The sequence below is a fragment of the Myotis davidii genome, unplaced genomic scaffold (assembly GCF_000327345.1).
Source record: "Myotis davidii unplaced genomic scaffold, ASM32734v1 scaffold1327, whole genome shotgun sequence".
NCBI lineage: Eukaryota > Metazoa > Chordata > Mammalia > Chiroptera > Vespertilionidae > Myotis > Myotis davidii.
The window spans coordinates 35,628-53,025 of NW_006297584.1; the positions used below are offsets into that span (position 1 = coordinate 35,628).

Sequence of the window (17,398 nt, forward strand, 5' to 3'; positions counted from 1 at the left end):
GGCGCGGCTGGCCCGGTGTCCCCACAGCACCACGAGCTGACCTCGCTCTTCGAGTGCCCGGTCTGTTTTGACTATGTCCTGCCCCCCATCCTGCAGTGCCAGGCCGGGCACCTGGTGTGTAACCAATGCCGCCAGAAGTTGAGCTGCTGCCCGACGTGCAGGGGCGCCCTGACGCCCAGTATCAGGAACCTTGCTATGGAGAAGGTGGCCTCGGCAGTCCTGTTTCCCTGCAAGGTAAGGCCGGGTGCCACCTGCGCACCTCTGCCTGGCGATCTCCCAGAACTCCTGTGTCCTCCATCCCACTCGCCGGCGCTGAGAGGCAGGTGTCACCTCATTTATTTAAAATAAATGTTTACACTTTGTCCTCCTTTCTCCATACCCTACCTGCCCACTTTGGGAGTAGCTCTGGGCTGACGGTTGCTCGAGCACTGACCCTAGGCGAATTGGCACGCGGTTGTTAGAACACATCACAGCTCTCCCCATGCAGAGCCTGTGTGCTCTGCAGATGTGTACGGGTGGGCCGCACAAATAAAACTTGGATGGAGAAGCAGACTATCTGTGAAGGTTTGAAATGGGAGGAAGTGGGCGAGCTACACGCACCCTTTACCAGGACTCAGTTTGGCAGGATTGGTACCGGATTTCTCCTGCACCCCGCACCTGCCATCTGGCTGCCCCTGACACGTGGGAACCCTCAGGAATATAGCTACAAAGGGGGAGGGGACGACTACAGCCTGTTTTCTTTCATTCAACAACAAGAAAATCCGTGCAAGCCAAGACTTTCCCTCGTGTAGCCCAAGTCCTGGAGAGTTGTGTGTGTGTTTGCTAAGTGGGGTGAAAACAAAAGTTAATCAGAAATTTAACAGGAAAGGCACACAGGAGCTGTCGTTACAGTTCTTTAAGTATAAATACACTCATGCAGCTGAATTTAGAATCGGAAATGTCAGTGTGTGTCAAGAAGGTTATATATACATACATGTAGGCATGTTTGCTTTTGTTTTCCAAAAATGGCTTCTGCAGCTTGCTGTTTTAAATTAATATTATCACATATTTTTCTATGGCTGAAACATAGTTCTCCCTTGCTGTATTTTAAGTGGCTATGTAGTATTGCATTGTGTGGTCATATTATAACATCTATTTACCTACATCTGTCACTTAAAAATCATAAGGTGTAATTTCAGAGATATACCTGTCTGTATTACTTCATTACAACCTAGAGCTATACCATAAAGTTCTTTTTCTAAACTTAGAAATGGAAATAATGTCATTAATACTTTTGAGTTTTTGTGTAAAAGTAACTGCTCTGCCTCTAGAGCCAGTTAGGCTGTCTTGCATTTCTCCTTGGTGCTGCTTGTTTTTATAGGGCAAGAGCTTATTTTTAAATTAAAAATAATCCACCTGAGAATTGAAGGTTGGGACTCAAGTCAGTAAATGAGTGATTTAATTTGGTCTGTGCCCTACCACAGATAAGTTTAAAATAGCATATTCAAATAAGGGTTTGAATTCATGTTTGGACTATGGTTTCTCTTTCAACCTTAACAAGTTACTCTATTTTCAACCACTCCTCATAATGCTTACAAATTTACCCAGTCTAGTCAATAGTTATTTCTCTTAATATATAGACAAACTATTTTGTAATTTTCTTAGGATCATGGAGAAGGTGGTAGCCTAATGATCAAGCGAAGATTTGGTGATAGTGACACAAGAGTGGACATTTGATGTTGGAGATATATTGTGGGGGCTGGGTTACAGGGGGTGTGTGCCACAGGATTTCTGGGGAGCCATCTTCGCAGCCCTTCACTTCCCCCCAAACCTTCAGTGGGCAGAGAAATGGCTTTAGGTAACTTACAAATGAGTATTTTATATCAGTCAATATTCCATAATTTATTACAAAAAGCAATCTTCTAAGAGAATTGTTTTGCTCCCAAGAGAAAATGAAGGAAATAGTTATAACATGCTATCTGAACTGTGAAGTTTCACTTTCAGGATCTAGGATTCTGGTTCCTATTGACACATATGTTCTTTCCAACATCTAACATGCTAGTGAAGTCTTTTTTGAAGAGTAATTCTCTTGGGAATCAGTTACTCACCTTTCTCTACACATCATTGATTTTCCACATCCCTATTCTGTAAGAATGCAGTTGGGCAAAGCCAGCACTTTGCAAGCTGAAATTTAACAGGGTCAACCATGTCCCTACAGACCAGGAACCAAGCTTAAAGACATGCTACTAGAAATTCTTAGAGAAGAAAAAGGAAAAATGGAAAGAAAATGTATCATGGTGTAAGTGGGCTGCAGTGGTTTTAGCATTTTCCACAGGTGTGGAGAGAAATACTTGGTGGATATTAAAAAAAATGTTGAGTGGGGGCACAAAGGTGTCACCTTCACTTCTCCTACACCCACGCTCCACTGAGGTGGTGGGTCTGAGATAGCGGAACAGGATGTCAAACTTCTTAGGCATGGAACAAGACATAGAATGGACTAAAAATACCACAGGTGGAAAAGAGACATACTCTGATAGAGATCCTTTTTAAAAAGGAGACCTGAGGTAGAAATGCATGTGGTGCCCTCTATCAAAGGTACTGGCAGCATTCTAGCCTTTAATTAAGTGGCCCCAAACCTATGTAAGGAAGCTATTTGGCAACACATCCATCTTGGGGCCAACTGAAGCATGAACAGTGCAGAAATGTAATGAAATGCCTTGGTCAGCAAATCTTCCCTGCACTTGGATTGTGAGGTGGTGTTTTTGTTCCTTAAAAAAAAAAGTAAAGTTAGATAACCCAGTTGAAAGTTAAACGCTCCCAGTATGGACTCATCCAGTTCAATGGAGACAAGTTCTAAATACCAGGAGGGCATCATCAGGCCCATAGCCTTGGGGTTGGGAGACCTCGGACAGTGGAGCCGCTGGGATGCTGGGGAGCACATGCCTCTCCGAAGGCCAACTTCTGCTCTGTGCTGGGTGATTGGCAGGGTTGGCAAAGTGTTTGCAGCCATGCCCGACCTTTGTTTTTTGGGGTTTTTTTTAAAAGACAAAAATCTGCATCTTTTAGTAATAAAAATCGCACTTCCTTTTTTAACATTGCCCAAACTCAAATTTAAGGATGGCACTTTCAGGCCAAACCAACCATGTCTGCAGACCAAATTCCAACTGCCAGTGGGCAACCTCCTATCTGGTTCTCTTTTAGAGAGTGTCCACTGAACCTTATCGTCATGAACTTTGGAACTCGGATATGTTCCCAACTAATGTGATTTTATAGCGCTTTTTTAAATCTTTATTTTGACAAGAGAATATTCCATTCTGGCCATTGGGAGACCTGCACTGTTGTGCTAGTGACTGTTTGATTTTGTACCAGCCAGTTTATTTCTTTGCACCTGAGTGTCTTCATCTCAAAGAGAAGGGGTTGGCCTAAATGATTATATCAAGGATCTTTTTTCAGAACCCAGTAAGCTACCAGGGAAGAGAGCACTACCAGGAGATAGACGTGGGTTCCCCTCCTAGCTTCGTATGACCTTGGTTCAGTCATGTACTTCGCTGTGCCTGTTTGTTCATTCATTATAAAGAATGAAGATAACACCTAGCAGATGGGTGCACTGAAATCAGATTAGAAATGATACAGAGGGCTTTTGCTTCACTATATCAAATAGAAGAGGACTGGTACTAGGGGTATTGCTAGATAAGAGTGATGATCATCTAGAAGTCTGAAGGGAGAAGCCAATTTGCCAAAACCATTTCAGAGATCTCCTCTTAACCTCAGAAATCCCCCTAAGACAAAATAATCTCTTTGGAAACTGCCCCTGCGGTCCTCTCTACCAGCTGCCGTTGACCAGGTTGGCTCATAACAGCCTGTGCTAACAGTCCTGGAGCCCACATACAGTCAGAGTGAGGCTCCAGATTGTAAAGCACGATGTTGAAAATACAGCTTTTAAGTGTAAAATTAAGATCAGAAGCACTAGAATGCGATGTAGGAGTACTGAAGTTTAATACTGATTCCACACATAGTGGCCAAGGATTTTTCCCAAGTTACGATAACTGGAACTGGAGTAAATCATTATGACTTGAAGTTAGTTTTTAGTACAACCAGAGTGGAGGCCAATCCACAGCAGGTCTGGCCTATGACGTCCCCAGCCCAAGTTGAATTAGATTATCCCAGTCTGAAGCCCCATGTATTGTGAAATGTCTTAAGAGCCAAGAAATGTCACATGTACATCTGACAAAACTTGTAAACAGTGGCATTTCTCAATCACATCCTAAAGATCCTCGTGCCCTGAAAGTGGCACATAGTGGGTACACATTTGCTAAAGTGAGTGGCAGCAGTCAGGCTGTTGGGTGAGTCGTGAGGGTGCAGTTAGATAAGGCATTAGAATGTGATTGCACTGTAGACATCCTGAAATGGAGACGAAGAAAGCTAAACACTTTTTCTGATCAGATGTGTCTTTATATTACACCTTGGAGTGTCTGTTCTAAGACTTCTGAGAGATGCTGAAGACTCTGCAACAGAATTTCATCAGCTTTGCCCCAGATGCTCATCTCCGTTCACTTCTTAAAAATTGTGAAACTGTTGTCCTCATTTCCATTTGGGTAAAGATTATATGTAATGATTTTTAGACTCTATAGTGTCTATGAGATAAGTTTTCATCCACAGACTTAATAGAAGGCACCCCTGGTGTTAAATGTGTGGGCCTGGGCCCTATTTTAAAACTTTGAATCAACAAAGGCAGTGTCTTTGGGTCACTCCTCCCCCCAGGCTGCCTCTTACTCAGGTGGTTTTGAGATCAGGCCCTACCTACATGAGCCTCCTGGTCCAGATCCCACTGTGATGGATTGGTAACCCCTCAAGCCTCATTGGCTTATTGGTAAAAGTGGGTGAGTGTCAAACTCGGTAATAATTCGCACACAGTGCCTAGCACAGTCGCAGCACAGAGACATGCATAGTTAGAAGCTAATAGAAAGTGGCCAGTGTATGAGGTCAGGCAGAGGCATAAACTTTAAAAAGTAAAAAAGGAATCTTTTTTATTTCCTCCCATAGATTCTACCAAGCTTCTCTTCCCTACTCCTAATCATATAGGGTTTCCCTAGAGCTGAGTAAGTTGGCCTCAGCATTGGCTTTTTAGTGATGAATCTTTTTTTCATTTATTTAATGCTTTTAGAAGGAAAAGCCTGGTTAGATCAAGCAATGTTTTTTAATGTGTGTATTTTTTTACACATAATAAAATACATTGTTAAAAGTTATTATTTTAAAATATAGAACATAGAAAGTAATCCTTATATAATAAAAGGCTAATATGCAAATTGTCCCCTGGGGAGTTTGACTGACAGGGAGTTCAACCGCTCACTATGACATGTACTGACCACCAGGGGGCGTCTCATAACGAAGGAAGGCCCTGATCGGCCCTGATTGCTGGCCAGGCCTAGGGACTCTACCTATGCATGAATTTTGTGCATTGGGCCTCTAGTATAAATTATAATCCCCTATATTACTCCCTGCCTAGAAATAACCACTATTATCATTTTGCATATATCTTTGCCACTTTACATCAATGGAGTTTTTAAAAACAAACAAACAAACAGGTAAGATGGAGAATCCACACACTATTTTATAACCGATTTTACATCTAACACATTGTGGCTGCTTCTTCACATTCATATTAAAGGTTGTGTCTAATGGCTGCATCGCAGTGCAGTTTTATAGCAGTACCAGAGTTACTTAATCTCTTGTTTGTCATCATATAAGTCATTGTTTTCTTACTGTGGTTTTTAAAAAAGCACTGCTATTACTGATTCTTTGTGTATAAGAAAATAATAATTTCCTAATTATATATTCCTAGAAGTTGAGGGGTAGGCCAAAGGGTATGTACGGAAATGAAAAACTTTGCTAGCAGAGCCAGATTGCCTTCTCACTCTCAATCATTGACCATGGCCCATTTTTCTCCAGCATCACCAACATTGGGTGTTAACCTTTGGTTTTCTTAATGCCGCTGCCTGCTTTTTCTCTCTGATATAACCTAGGCCAGAGATGGCTCCTCCAGATTATCCATAACTTATCATCCTACCAACCCTTGCAACTCCCTGCAGACCCAAGCCCTCCCCTTCTTACAGCGTGTCTGCCTAGCCAGCTATCCCTCTCCTGCTAGGTCCTTACGAAACTGAGTCTAACAGAGCAGCAGGGCCCTTCTGAAGTGGTAGGAATGCAGGAGTCTGGAGACGCCCTGCAGTAGGTGGTGTCAGGCCTGCATTTTGCAGGATGAGCGGCAATCTGCCCACAAAGAAGGGAAGGATGGAAGATCTGATGAGGTTACTGGTAGTATGGCACTGAGCCTTTAACTGCAGCTCTTACCTAAAGGTGCTTTTGTTTTCTTGAACATAGACTCTGAAGGGACCTTACAGAACAGGTTCTCCAAGACAGTGTGTGGTTGCCTGCTAACTCTGGCTATGGTCAGATGAGAAACATTCTTGGTCAAAAGTCAACTTTTGTTTAAAGTGTCTAAGATTAAAGACTCTCTGCCAGCCCAGAGAGTCTTTGTAAGGCTAAATGCACTCCCCCATTTCCCCCAAAGCAGGATGTTCTCAGATTACTACAATAAAATTACCTTAAAGTCTTCCACCAAGATACCTTTAGTGAGAAGGCTGTCTGCAGCATGGGGTTTGTTAACTTTCTCAGTCAAAAGAAGGACTTTTTAACCCAATATGTTAATGAGAATTGCCTTCTCCAGAAAATAGTTTGTAAAGTTAAGTATCTTAGTCTCCTCACTGTTTGACAGTTCTGGTCCTTAGTGGTACTGTCTTCTGTTATTATCTGTGAAACCGTCACTGTGCTATTGGTTAGTAACTATCTTTTTGCACTATCTCATAGTGGAGGTGAGGAATTTACCATTCGATTTAAGTGAAAATTTGCTGAGACTCTTTACAGGAAGGATGCTAGACAGAGTCAGGTTGAGTATTATAATTAATTCACAAGAAGAGATTTCACTTTCTCCTACTGCCCATGTCTGACCTCCTTCACTGTTAATAGTCAATAGATGAGTCATAGACATTTTTGTGGATGCACTCAGAGGTGACATGGTAGGCTTAATTCAAGGTCACACAGGACATTAGGTACTTGAGTTCTAATTATAGTGACTCAACCAATAGTTGTAAACACTTTTTGAACAGGAGGAACATACAGCCATCAAAATGATGGCAGCATCTTTTTTCTCAATCTATGTAAGATTACAAAAAATCATAAACACCCCCACTCTGAGTAGCTTATGTAAATAGAAAATGCCTGTATCAAAAATTACAAAACAAATATTTTCGCTACAGATCTCAAGTCTACTGAAATTTTGTTTTAATTCTTCCCACAGTAAAGATTTTAAAGTGAATTAACATGGTGGGAGAACAATTATCTTCTTAGAGATAAACCTAATATTAATTTTGTTCATTGATTTATTGCTTTCTACTCACCCATTATTTGTTGGTAAATATAACAAATAATGGGTGAGTAGAAAGCAATAAATCAATAAATCAATGAACAAAATTAATAGGCCCATAAATTAACTAGAAAGCTACCTGTGATCATATATCGGGGGCAGTAAACATTTTTAGTCACAGAGGAGCTAGCTTGAATTGCTAGACATTTTTTTAAAAAGTGGTAACATTTAAGTTTAACTGCTGGTTAAATTGTAAGTTTTACCTTGATTTGAGTCTATACTAGGTTCTGCTACAACTCTCATTTCACTAAGTCCAAAGAATGTTGAGAAGCTAGAGAGACCACAGCCAGTAAGTAGTCCCCTAGTTATCTGCTTATCACACATAATAAGTTACACTGCCAGGAATTCATCCTTTCCGTGGAATTCAGATAACTCTCATTCCATTTCTGAGTTCACCTCCCTAGTACTAAAAGGGGTTTAAAAAAAGGAGGTTGGGTGAGGGTACGTTTCATTCCTTGAGCTCCTTTTTCTGATGTAGTGGGGAATAAAAAATCTTGGACCTTGGACCACTGGGAGTGTGGCTGGGAACTGCACGCCAGGGCAACAGACTTGTGCCCACAAACCTTCAGAAGGGCCAAAGGAGGAAGGAGAAGGCTTTGGCTTCTATGGGGGTCAAAGAAGTATTGTTTATTATAACCATTGATGCCTTCATTGCAAAATTTTATTGGTTCATTCAGATGAGTCCCAAAGAGCCTCTAGTAAAAGAAAAACTAAGTTGCATTTACACATAGATATGTAGTTTAAAATATTTTTCTTTAAAAACCGCTATTATGATAAAACTTAATTCATTTGAGCAATTCTGCAAAAGGAATTTCTATCCTATAAAGCAGTGGTTCTCAACCTTCCTAATGCGTCGACCCTTTAATACAGTTCCTCATGTTATGGTGACCCTCAATTTCATTGTTACAAATTGAACATAATTAAAGCATAGTGATTAATCACAAAAACAATATGTAATTATATATGTGTTTTCCGATGGTTTTAGGCGACCCCTGTGAAAGGGTCGTTCGACCCCCAAAGGGGTTGCGACCCACAGGTTGAGAACCGCTGCTATAAAGGATTAATATGCTAACTCTGTCCCAGATTCTTTAACATTTGTTTATTCTTTTTTTAAAATATATTTTATTGATTTTTTACAGAGAGGAAGGAAGAGAGACAGAGAGTTAGAAACATCGATGAGAGAGAAACATCGATCAGCTGCCTCCTGCACACCCCCTCCTGGGGATGTGCCCGCAACCAAGATACATGCCCTTGACCGGAATTGAACCTGGGACCTTTCAGTCCGCAGGCCGACGCTCTATCCACTGAGCCAAACTGGTTTCGGCAACATTTGTTTATTCTTATGTGATTTCAAACTTATTATCAGTTGCAATAATAATGCCAAAAAAAATTCCATATACCCTTTTTCCAGAATTACCAATTGTTTCCTTTTTGCCCCATTTGCTTTTTCATTTGTGCTGACTCTGTTAAAACATATATATTTTTTAACTACTCAAATGTAAATTGTAGGCATCCTGCCCCTTTGCCCCTAAATACCTCACTGCATTTCTCCTAAAACATTTTCTTATATAAGTAAGGTAGTTACCAAAATCAGGAAATTTGACATGTAGTGGATACTATTATCTAATCCACTGTATTCAAATTTCAGTTGTTGCTCCAACTCTGCCCTATTGGGCAATTTTGCTTCCCCACTTCCATTGCATTTAGCTGTCACTGTGCATTTTGTGATCATTACAGCATACTTAGATTGTAGAAAAGCGGTTGGCTTTTGCTTACTCCAAGACAAGGTCATTTCTTGGATTTAATTCAGAAGATTAAGAGCACGAACAACAAAATACCGATTGTGCTTTGTTTTCCTTGAGACATTCTTATTTGAGGTGTTGGCAGATGTTTTGCTAATAAAGTTTACTGTTTCCCAGGAGGGAAGCAGATGGAGGCAGGGTGGTTGCCTCACAGTCCCCATGGAGGGGCATGCTTCTGCCCGAGCTCATGGCGTCACCCCTGTAAAAGACGTTGATTATTGGAGTTCAGCAAATTGTTCTTGAATTGCATGGACTCACATTTAATTAAATAGGTTAAATGTCCTAAACCAGTCACAGGATTCATGACCTTCACCAAGCACCTGGCTAAGAAGGGTTATTGTGTTTATATACTCATTCCATAAGCAAATATAACACAACTGTGTCTATTAGATAAATAACAGGTGTCTAGTGTTTGACTGTGTTTCTGATAGATCTGGTCCTATCTATATATACCTGGTATAAAAGCCTAAGTGACTGAACAACCAGTCGACCAGTTGCTATTATGTGCACTGACCACCAGGGTGCATATGCTCAATGCAGGAGCTGCCCCCTGGTGGTGAGTGAGCTCCCACAGCCAATCTCCCACAGTCCCTCCCCCTGGCCAGCCAGCTGCTCCCCACCCCCACCCCATAGGCTCCCATCGCCAGCCAAGGCCAAGGGACCCCACCAATCATGAATTCGTGCACTGGTCCCTTTTGTATATAAAAGGGTTTCTATTCCAAAACCCTGCCTAGATTCATTTAAATACACCCTTCAAACCCATGCTGAGAAAAAGAATTAGTTCTGTTTACTGCTTTCTGGAAAGACTTAAAAATGAGGCACCATGCCCTAACTGGTTTGGCTCAGTGGATAGAGCATCGGCCTGCGGACTAAAGGGTCCCAGGTTTGATTCCAGTCAAGGGCATGTACCTTGGTTGCAGGCACATCCTCAGTAGGGGATGTGCAGGAGGCAACTGATCGATGTTTCTCTCTCTTCGATGTTTCTAACTCTCGGTTCCTCTCTGTAAAAAAATCAATAAAATATTTTTAAAAAAATGAGGCACCAGCCCTATCTGGTCTGACTCAGCAGATAGAGCATTGGCCTGCAGACTGAAAAGTCCCGGGTTTCATTCCAGTCAAAGGGCACATGCCTGGGTTGTGGGCTCGATCCCTAGTTGGGAGCATACAGGAGGCAACTGATCAATGATTCTCTCTCATCGTTGATGTTTCTACCACCCTCTCCCTTCCCCTCTGAAATAAAAAATATATATATCTATATATATGTATATATAGATATATAGATTTTTTTTTAATGAGGTACCAAGCCACATATTGCCTTTTCTGACAGGACACATTTGCACAAGACTTTTGAGCCATTGTAATGCAAAAAGTTTCTAAAGAGAAATCAGAAATTATATTTCAACATTTGTTTCTCATTCTGCTGGGCCATCCTCCCCCGCCTTGCATTCTTCTTTGCTTTGAGCTTCTGTGTGTGGTTGTGCCTCCCTGCCGCACCCCCAAGAGGTTTACTTAAGCATATTCCCACCTCACCAGCAGCTATTTCCCTGTGGAGAAATCTTGTTTATAGCTGAGAACAAGTCCCAGGACCCACAGGCAGCCCTCTACACACCAGCCCAGGTGCTTCTTGGGAACAAGAGAGTGCATCCAAGACAAAGGCGTCTGAAGGAAAGCAGGCCTCCTTTGAACCCGCCCCAGTTGGTGGGGCAAGCTCTAGCCAGAGTGGGAAAAGTGAAACCTCTTGAAAGATGCCAGAGAAGGCTGGGCGGGCCTAATTACTGGTTCCTTATTTGTAGGTGTGCTGCCCCTTCCTTAGGGAGAGGTCTTTCAGGGCTCTTTTTCTGCTTTGCAAACCAAAGAAGTTAATTTTAGAACCTGCTTCTAAAAGCAGTGGATCTCTCCACTCTGGTTTTTGCGCTTGTAGATTTGGGTGCTGGGGAATCAAGGCAAATGTAAATTAGTTTCTTTTTCTCATATTCTTTGTTTGACTCCTAAGCACAGGATGGAAGTGACCACAAATGACTACACAGCCTTGAGAGTCAGTCTGTAACACAGGTGGAACCAGCTCCCTGGCCTACCTCCATGCTTTGCAAACAATCAAGACCTACTTATGTATGGGGCTGGCATACCTGAGCTGTCCTGAGTGGTGCCTGTGGGCGGGGTAGTGACCAGCCTGGCCTGCCTATCCGTGTGCTCCCCCCCCCTCACAGCTCTGACTGTGGCTGCCCAGCCAGGTTTTGTCATTCATTTAAATCAGTGCCTCTCAACTGGGGCCATTTTGTCCCCCAGGAGACTATTCTGGTGACAGTTCTGGTTGTCATAACTGATGGGGGTTGGGGGACAGTTGCTATTGGCATCTAGTGTGCAGAAGCCAGAGATACTGCTAAAACCCCACAAGGCGCAGAACAGCCCCGTCACAAAGAAGTATCGGTCTAAAAAGTTGATAGTGCCACTATAGAAAAAAACAAAAATAAACTGAGTAATCAATCAAGTCCCTGCTTCTCATTTAGGTTTTATCCCCACTGTTTGCTCCACCAACCTGTGCTGGAACCACTCCATCCACAGTCCCTTTGTCTACTTACCACCTCCTCATCCTGTCCTCACATTTAGAGTTGCCCCCTGATCTTCCTCTGCACTGTTGTCTGTATTTCTGCTGTGTTGCGCTGTTTATTGTTGCAGGGGATGGCCCCTCTCCACAGGAAACATCACAGGGCAGGATGGGCTCCAGGATAGAACCCTGGGAGCTTATCAGGAAAGCACAGCCCAGGGGACAGTGCAGTTTGGGTTTGCCTCTCAGAGCACCCAGTTTTCCACGCAGTTTCCAGAATTCACAGACCCTGAAGCCCTCCCTCTTATCCCTGGATTCGAGACCCTAATGTAGGTAGCAATAACACAGTAGTGTTTTCCAGAACGATGCTGAGACTGTTATAAGCATGAAATGTGACAGTGGAGTGTGTGTGTGTGAGTGTTTAAAGTTTTTTTTTTAAATTTTATTTATTGATTGATTTGAGAGAGAGAGGATAAGAGGAGGGGGGGGAGGAAAGGAGGAAGAGAGAGAACAACACTGATTTGTTCCATTTATTTATGCATTCATTGGTTGATTATTTTATGTGTCCTAACCAGGCATCAAACCTGAAACCTTAGCATATAGGGACAACGCTCTAACCAACTGAGCTGTTATAGGCCACCTCTCATCAACACCAGAGAGGTGTTCTTAGGACAACCCCCTGAATCAGTGGGAGAGGGCTGACCCCAACTTCCATCCTTGTCTTTTCTTATAAATGAATTCATACAAGAGATCTTGACTGTGTTGTAAAAGGCCAATTTGTTAAAGCATGCACCTTTTTTGAAAAAGCAGAGCGAGCAAACATACATCTGGCTTATGAAGCACAGACGGGCTCTCAGCTTATCTAAAGAGCAAGTTGAAGGTGTTATATACCTTCCTGTCAATAGGCTTCAAATTCCCCTGCTGAATATTTTGGTACAGATTAATTCTCAAGGTCCCTTTTTTACTCTGTTTTGGCCTTCCCAGAATTCAGGAAAAGTACCTGGCAACTTTACCTTAAGTCTTGAGACAGCTGGCTTCTCTGGGGAGTAAAACTGCCTTTTTTTCCTCTCCCCTTCCCCCACCCCTTTCTGCATTCTCTCATGAGGGAGGGTTTTAACCATCTGCCCTGTGTCCTTGGTTGGGGGAGATCATAGTTTGTTAGTTACAAGCTGGCTGTAAATTGCCGGCACTGTTTGGACTTGTTTTAACTTTCCTGTCTCAGTTTCCCTATTGCTCCTGCCCTGGAATCCTGTAACAGAGCTACCTGGCCAAGGCTCAAGTTTAGATGTTTTCTTTTTAGAATAATTTCTAATCCAAACATCATAAAAGTGGTACTAGGGATCATAAGACGCCCCTCACCTGTGATGGAAAAGAGAATGAAGAGTTTAGCATTAAAGTTTAGCTTGTTTAGAAAAAGCATGGAGTAAACACCTAACACTTTAAAAATTCTTAAGATGAACAGAATAAACTGGTGAATGTAATAGAATCAGGGGCATGGAAAGGGAGCGGACTTACATTCTCGGGGAAGGGAGGGGGTACGGGGGGTGCGGGAAGAGATTGGACAAAAATCTTACACCTATGGACGAGGACAGTGAGGGGGTGAGGGCATGGGAGGGGGTGGGAACCGGGTGGAGGGGAGCTATGGGGGAAAAAAGGAAGGTCTGTAATAGTCTGAACAATAAAGATTTTTTTAAAAAAACTTAAGTTAATGAAAGGCAAGACCTTTCTTCATAAGGTCTTTGTCTGCACAAATGCTGAGTAAATGCCTTTTCTATTTGCATAATTTGGGGAGGTTCCCTGTTCTCTATATTTGGGTTGAAGGATAGTGTGTGACTTGTAAGGCAAACCAAATAATTCAGAATATAAATATTTCTACTTGAGTTACACAAGAAAAAGTTCTAAAATGACTGCTAGGTGATGAATATTCGCTGCGCATTGAGTGAGTGGATGTGGAGTGGTTTGGGGCTTTTAGTTGAGGAAGATGTACAGATGGCATTTTTCTGTACACTCTGCCAAAGTTCTTCTGGCTCCTGGAATTAGTACTGGGCAGCTGTGGTAAACAGCCCATTCTGAAATGCTTTCAGATTCAAGAATTTCAACCAGAGAATCTGCCAGGCTCTGGGTTAATTCTTATTATTTTTATTGTGCGTATGTGTTTTACACTCTGGGCAGAAATGCCTCACCCATCACTCACAGAACATCAGAAGATTCTCTATTCCTAGCTGCACCCTAGATTTAAAACACAGTTAATACGATTTGCTTATTAGGGCCTTATATTTGTTAGGAACACAAAATATTAACAGATATGGGTAAGTAAACTTGTTTTTCTTCTCAGATTAAATTTTTTACACTCATGCTTTTGAGATTAGTCCATGTGAAAAATATGAATAAGCAGTTCCTATGGGCAGAGTAAATAACAGTGAAATTTCTGACAATTTCTATTGAAGATTATCATCATCCACTTTAGGTCTGGGAGGAACCAGCTGCATTTCTTTCTCTAAGCCACTCTCTTTAATATGGGCATGCAGCCTGGCTTCATTGCTTCTGTATCCTCAGCGACTATAGCTTGGGGTCTTGTATGAAGAAGGTGCTAATGCCTGTTTGTTGCTAATGATAAATTCAGCTGTAAAATTTCAAAGTTGACCTACTTAAAGTTTATAAGGGGTTGAATCCCTAAGGCAGGGTAGGGAGAAGCAAATACAGCTGTGGGATTTTGTTTTGTTTTTTTAGCAGTTGGACACAACATCTTGGAAAATGGCCTTGACCCTGCCCTCATTTGATGTCTTGTTTCAAAAGGGGTTGGGGGAGGCTTACCTGCCACTGCTGCTCGAGAGTGCTGAGACATACTTCTAGCTTCACCCAAAAAGTTGTTCAGGCTTCCTCATCCTTTACAAGACAATTGCATAGTAGTCTGGGCAAGTGTCTACTTGTGGGCTGGCTCCATCCGTTAGCTAGGAATGAACATTGTCATTTTTGTGAAGATTGGGAACAAATATCTGATTCCTTTCCATGTGGTCTTTTCCTGTGATAGGTGTGATTTATCCATCAGGAATGTCATCCTGACCTCAAGGGAGAAAAAGGTTTTGTTTGTACCCTATTAAGGCAGTAGTTTAAGGGGTGGACTGACAAAGTCAGAAAACTCCTCTAGGACAACACCAACTCCAGGACCCACTTTAGTTCACCTTTCTCCTGGGCCTGTCGAGGACCTGACATACCTGGTCATAGGAGATGTGCAGTTGAACTTGAGGAAGTGGTCTCAGGAAAGCTCAGAGGGCTTTGAGAGGAGTGTGGAGCCCTTCTCGTTTTAACCTCCACTGGCTGGAACCAAACCGACCAGCAGTCTCCCAAGGTAGTTAACCAGCTGTCAGTGATTTCCTCTCACCCAAGAGGTGTGTTCAGAGCCCCTCAGGGGAAGATTTAAAAGATAAAGAAGGTGAGGTATTGTTTTTATCAGGTGAGTGGTGTCCGGCCTTCTTCTGCCCCAGACTGATCACACCAGCAGGCAAAAGCATGGAGCCAAAGGGCAGTCTTCCCTACAGCCTGCCTGCCAGTCACCAGTTTGATCCAGGATGAAGTGGAGACCAAAAAAAAGAGAGAGGAGTAGTATTTTCTAAATTGTTTAGGTGAAAACCAGTCTGGAGATAACATATTCCTTGTCCAACCCTACCCCTAAGCAATTTAAAATTCTTTTAAAAGGTCTTGAAATTCACAGAAAATAAGGGGAAAGAGGGTTTCCTAGGACTGCCTCAGCAGTTTTGTTGGTGTTTATACTAAGAGTAGTTGAGCTCTAAGTTTTTGATGTTAGAGGGGGGTTGGAATGCAGTACATGCCTGCTGCAGGATCTGCCCTGGTTTTGTGCAGGGTCGTACTGACAGTGAATAGGAACTGAGACTTTTACTCAAGGCTTCAACTCATCTCCAGCAAAAATAGTTGAAATAAGACTACAGGTTAAGCCCCGGAAACCTGTGGGTACTCTTAGAGGCTTAAGCCAGTAGAATTTGTTTTTAATCTTTACTGTTGAAAGTATTACATATGTCCCCCGGTTCCCCCAATGGCCTCGCCCATCCTGCCCCCATTCCTGACCCAAGGCCTTCACTACCCTATTGCCTAATTCCATGGGTTATGCATATACCCATAAGAGTTCATTGGTTGATCTCTTCACCCTCCTCCCCCACCCTCCACTGTCCTCCCTCTTAGGTTTGATAGTCTGTTTGATGCTTCTGTGTCTCTGTATCTATTTTTGTTCATTAGTTTATATTGTTCATTATATTCCACAAATGAATGAGATCATGTGATTCTTACATTTCTCTAACTGGCTTATTTTGCTTAGCATAATGCTCTCCAGGTCCATCAATGCTGTTGCAAATGGTAAGAGTTCTTTCTTTTGTACAGCTGTGTAGTATTCCATTGTGTAGCTCTAACACTGTTTTTTAATCCACATAGTCTGTTTCCAAATCTTAGCTATTGTATTTTCTCCACATCCTTGCCAACATTTGTTGTTTCTTGATTTGTTGATTATAGCCATTCTGACAGGTGTGAAGTGGTACTTCATTGTCATTTTTATTTGCATCTCTTGGATGATTAGTGACCCTGGGCATTTTTTCATGTCTCTTGGCTTCCTGATGTCCACTTTGGAAAAGTGTCTATATAGATCCTTTGCCCATTTTTTAATTGGATTCTTTATCTTTTTTTTGTCAAATTGTTTGAGTTCCCTATAAATTTTGGAGATTAACCCCTTATCAGATGTATCATTGGCAAATATGTTCTCCCATGCAGTAGGCTTTCTTGTTTTTATGTTGATGGTTTCTTTTGCTGTGCAGAAGCTTTTTATTCTGATGTAGTCCCATTTATTTTCTCCTTAGTTTCCATTGTCCTAGGACAGTGGTCGGCAAACCACAGCTTGCAAGCCACATGCGGCTCTTTGGCCCCTTGAGTGTGGTTCTTCCACAAAATACCTCGTACGGGTGCACACGTACAGTGCAATTGAAACTTCGTGGCCCATGCGCAGAAGTCAGTTTTTGGCCTTGGTGAATCTATTTTGAAAAAGTGGCGTGTCGGGGGACGCGGCGCAGTGGGGCCATGGGATACGCAGCACGGGGGAGGCGCACGATTCATGCACAAGTTGAGTGAGCCAGCCAGTCAGCAGTCTCATTGTGCAGTGGTTAGTGCTAGTCACATCCACAAATCGAGTGCCGGTGACAAAAGTACCTACATGAAGCGTAAGGTTACCTGTATTTTTCCAACCAGCTGCAAATCCTACAGGTATTTTTGTCATCAATTTAAGAGTTGTAATTATTTTGTGTAGGTGGCTTTATTATTATAAAATGAAACATTTTTTTAGGTATCCTGTTTGACATGGCTACAAAGAAGAAGCAAAGAAAAACGGAAGACGAAAACCATGAATTTAAAGTTGAATGGACTGAGACTTTCGCGTTTATTCAAAAATTAAATGGTCTTCCGACCTGTCTTATTTGTCAGGAAAAATTGGCACATAACAAGAAATCAAATTTGGAGAGACACTTTACAACTAAACACATGTCATTTAGTACTAAATATCCTGTCGGTGATGCAAGGAAGAACGCAGTTGAG

General features: G+C 42.2%; 1 protein-coding gene across 1 annotated transcript in view; it reads left to right on the forward strand.

Moving 5' to 3' along the window:
* The window catches only part of SIAH2 (siah E3 ubiquitin protein ligase 2), a gene marked incomplete at its 5' end in the record, with an annotated part of 27,983 nt that continues 10,585 nt past the window's right edge, over positions 1 to 17,398 (forward strand). The window contains one exon of the mRNA XM_006773299.2: positions 1 to 234. Coding sequence (XP_006773362.1) covers positions 1 to 234 — 234 coding nt within the window. The remainder of the gene's footprint in view (positions 235 to 17,398) is intronic.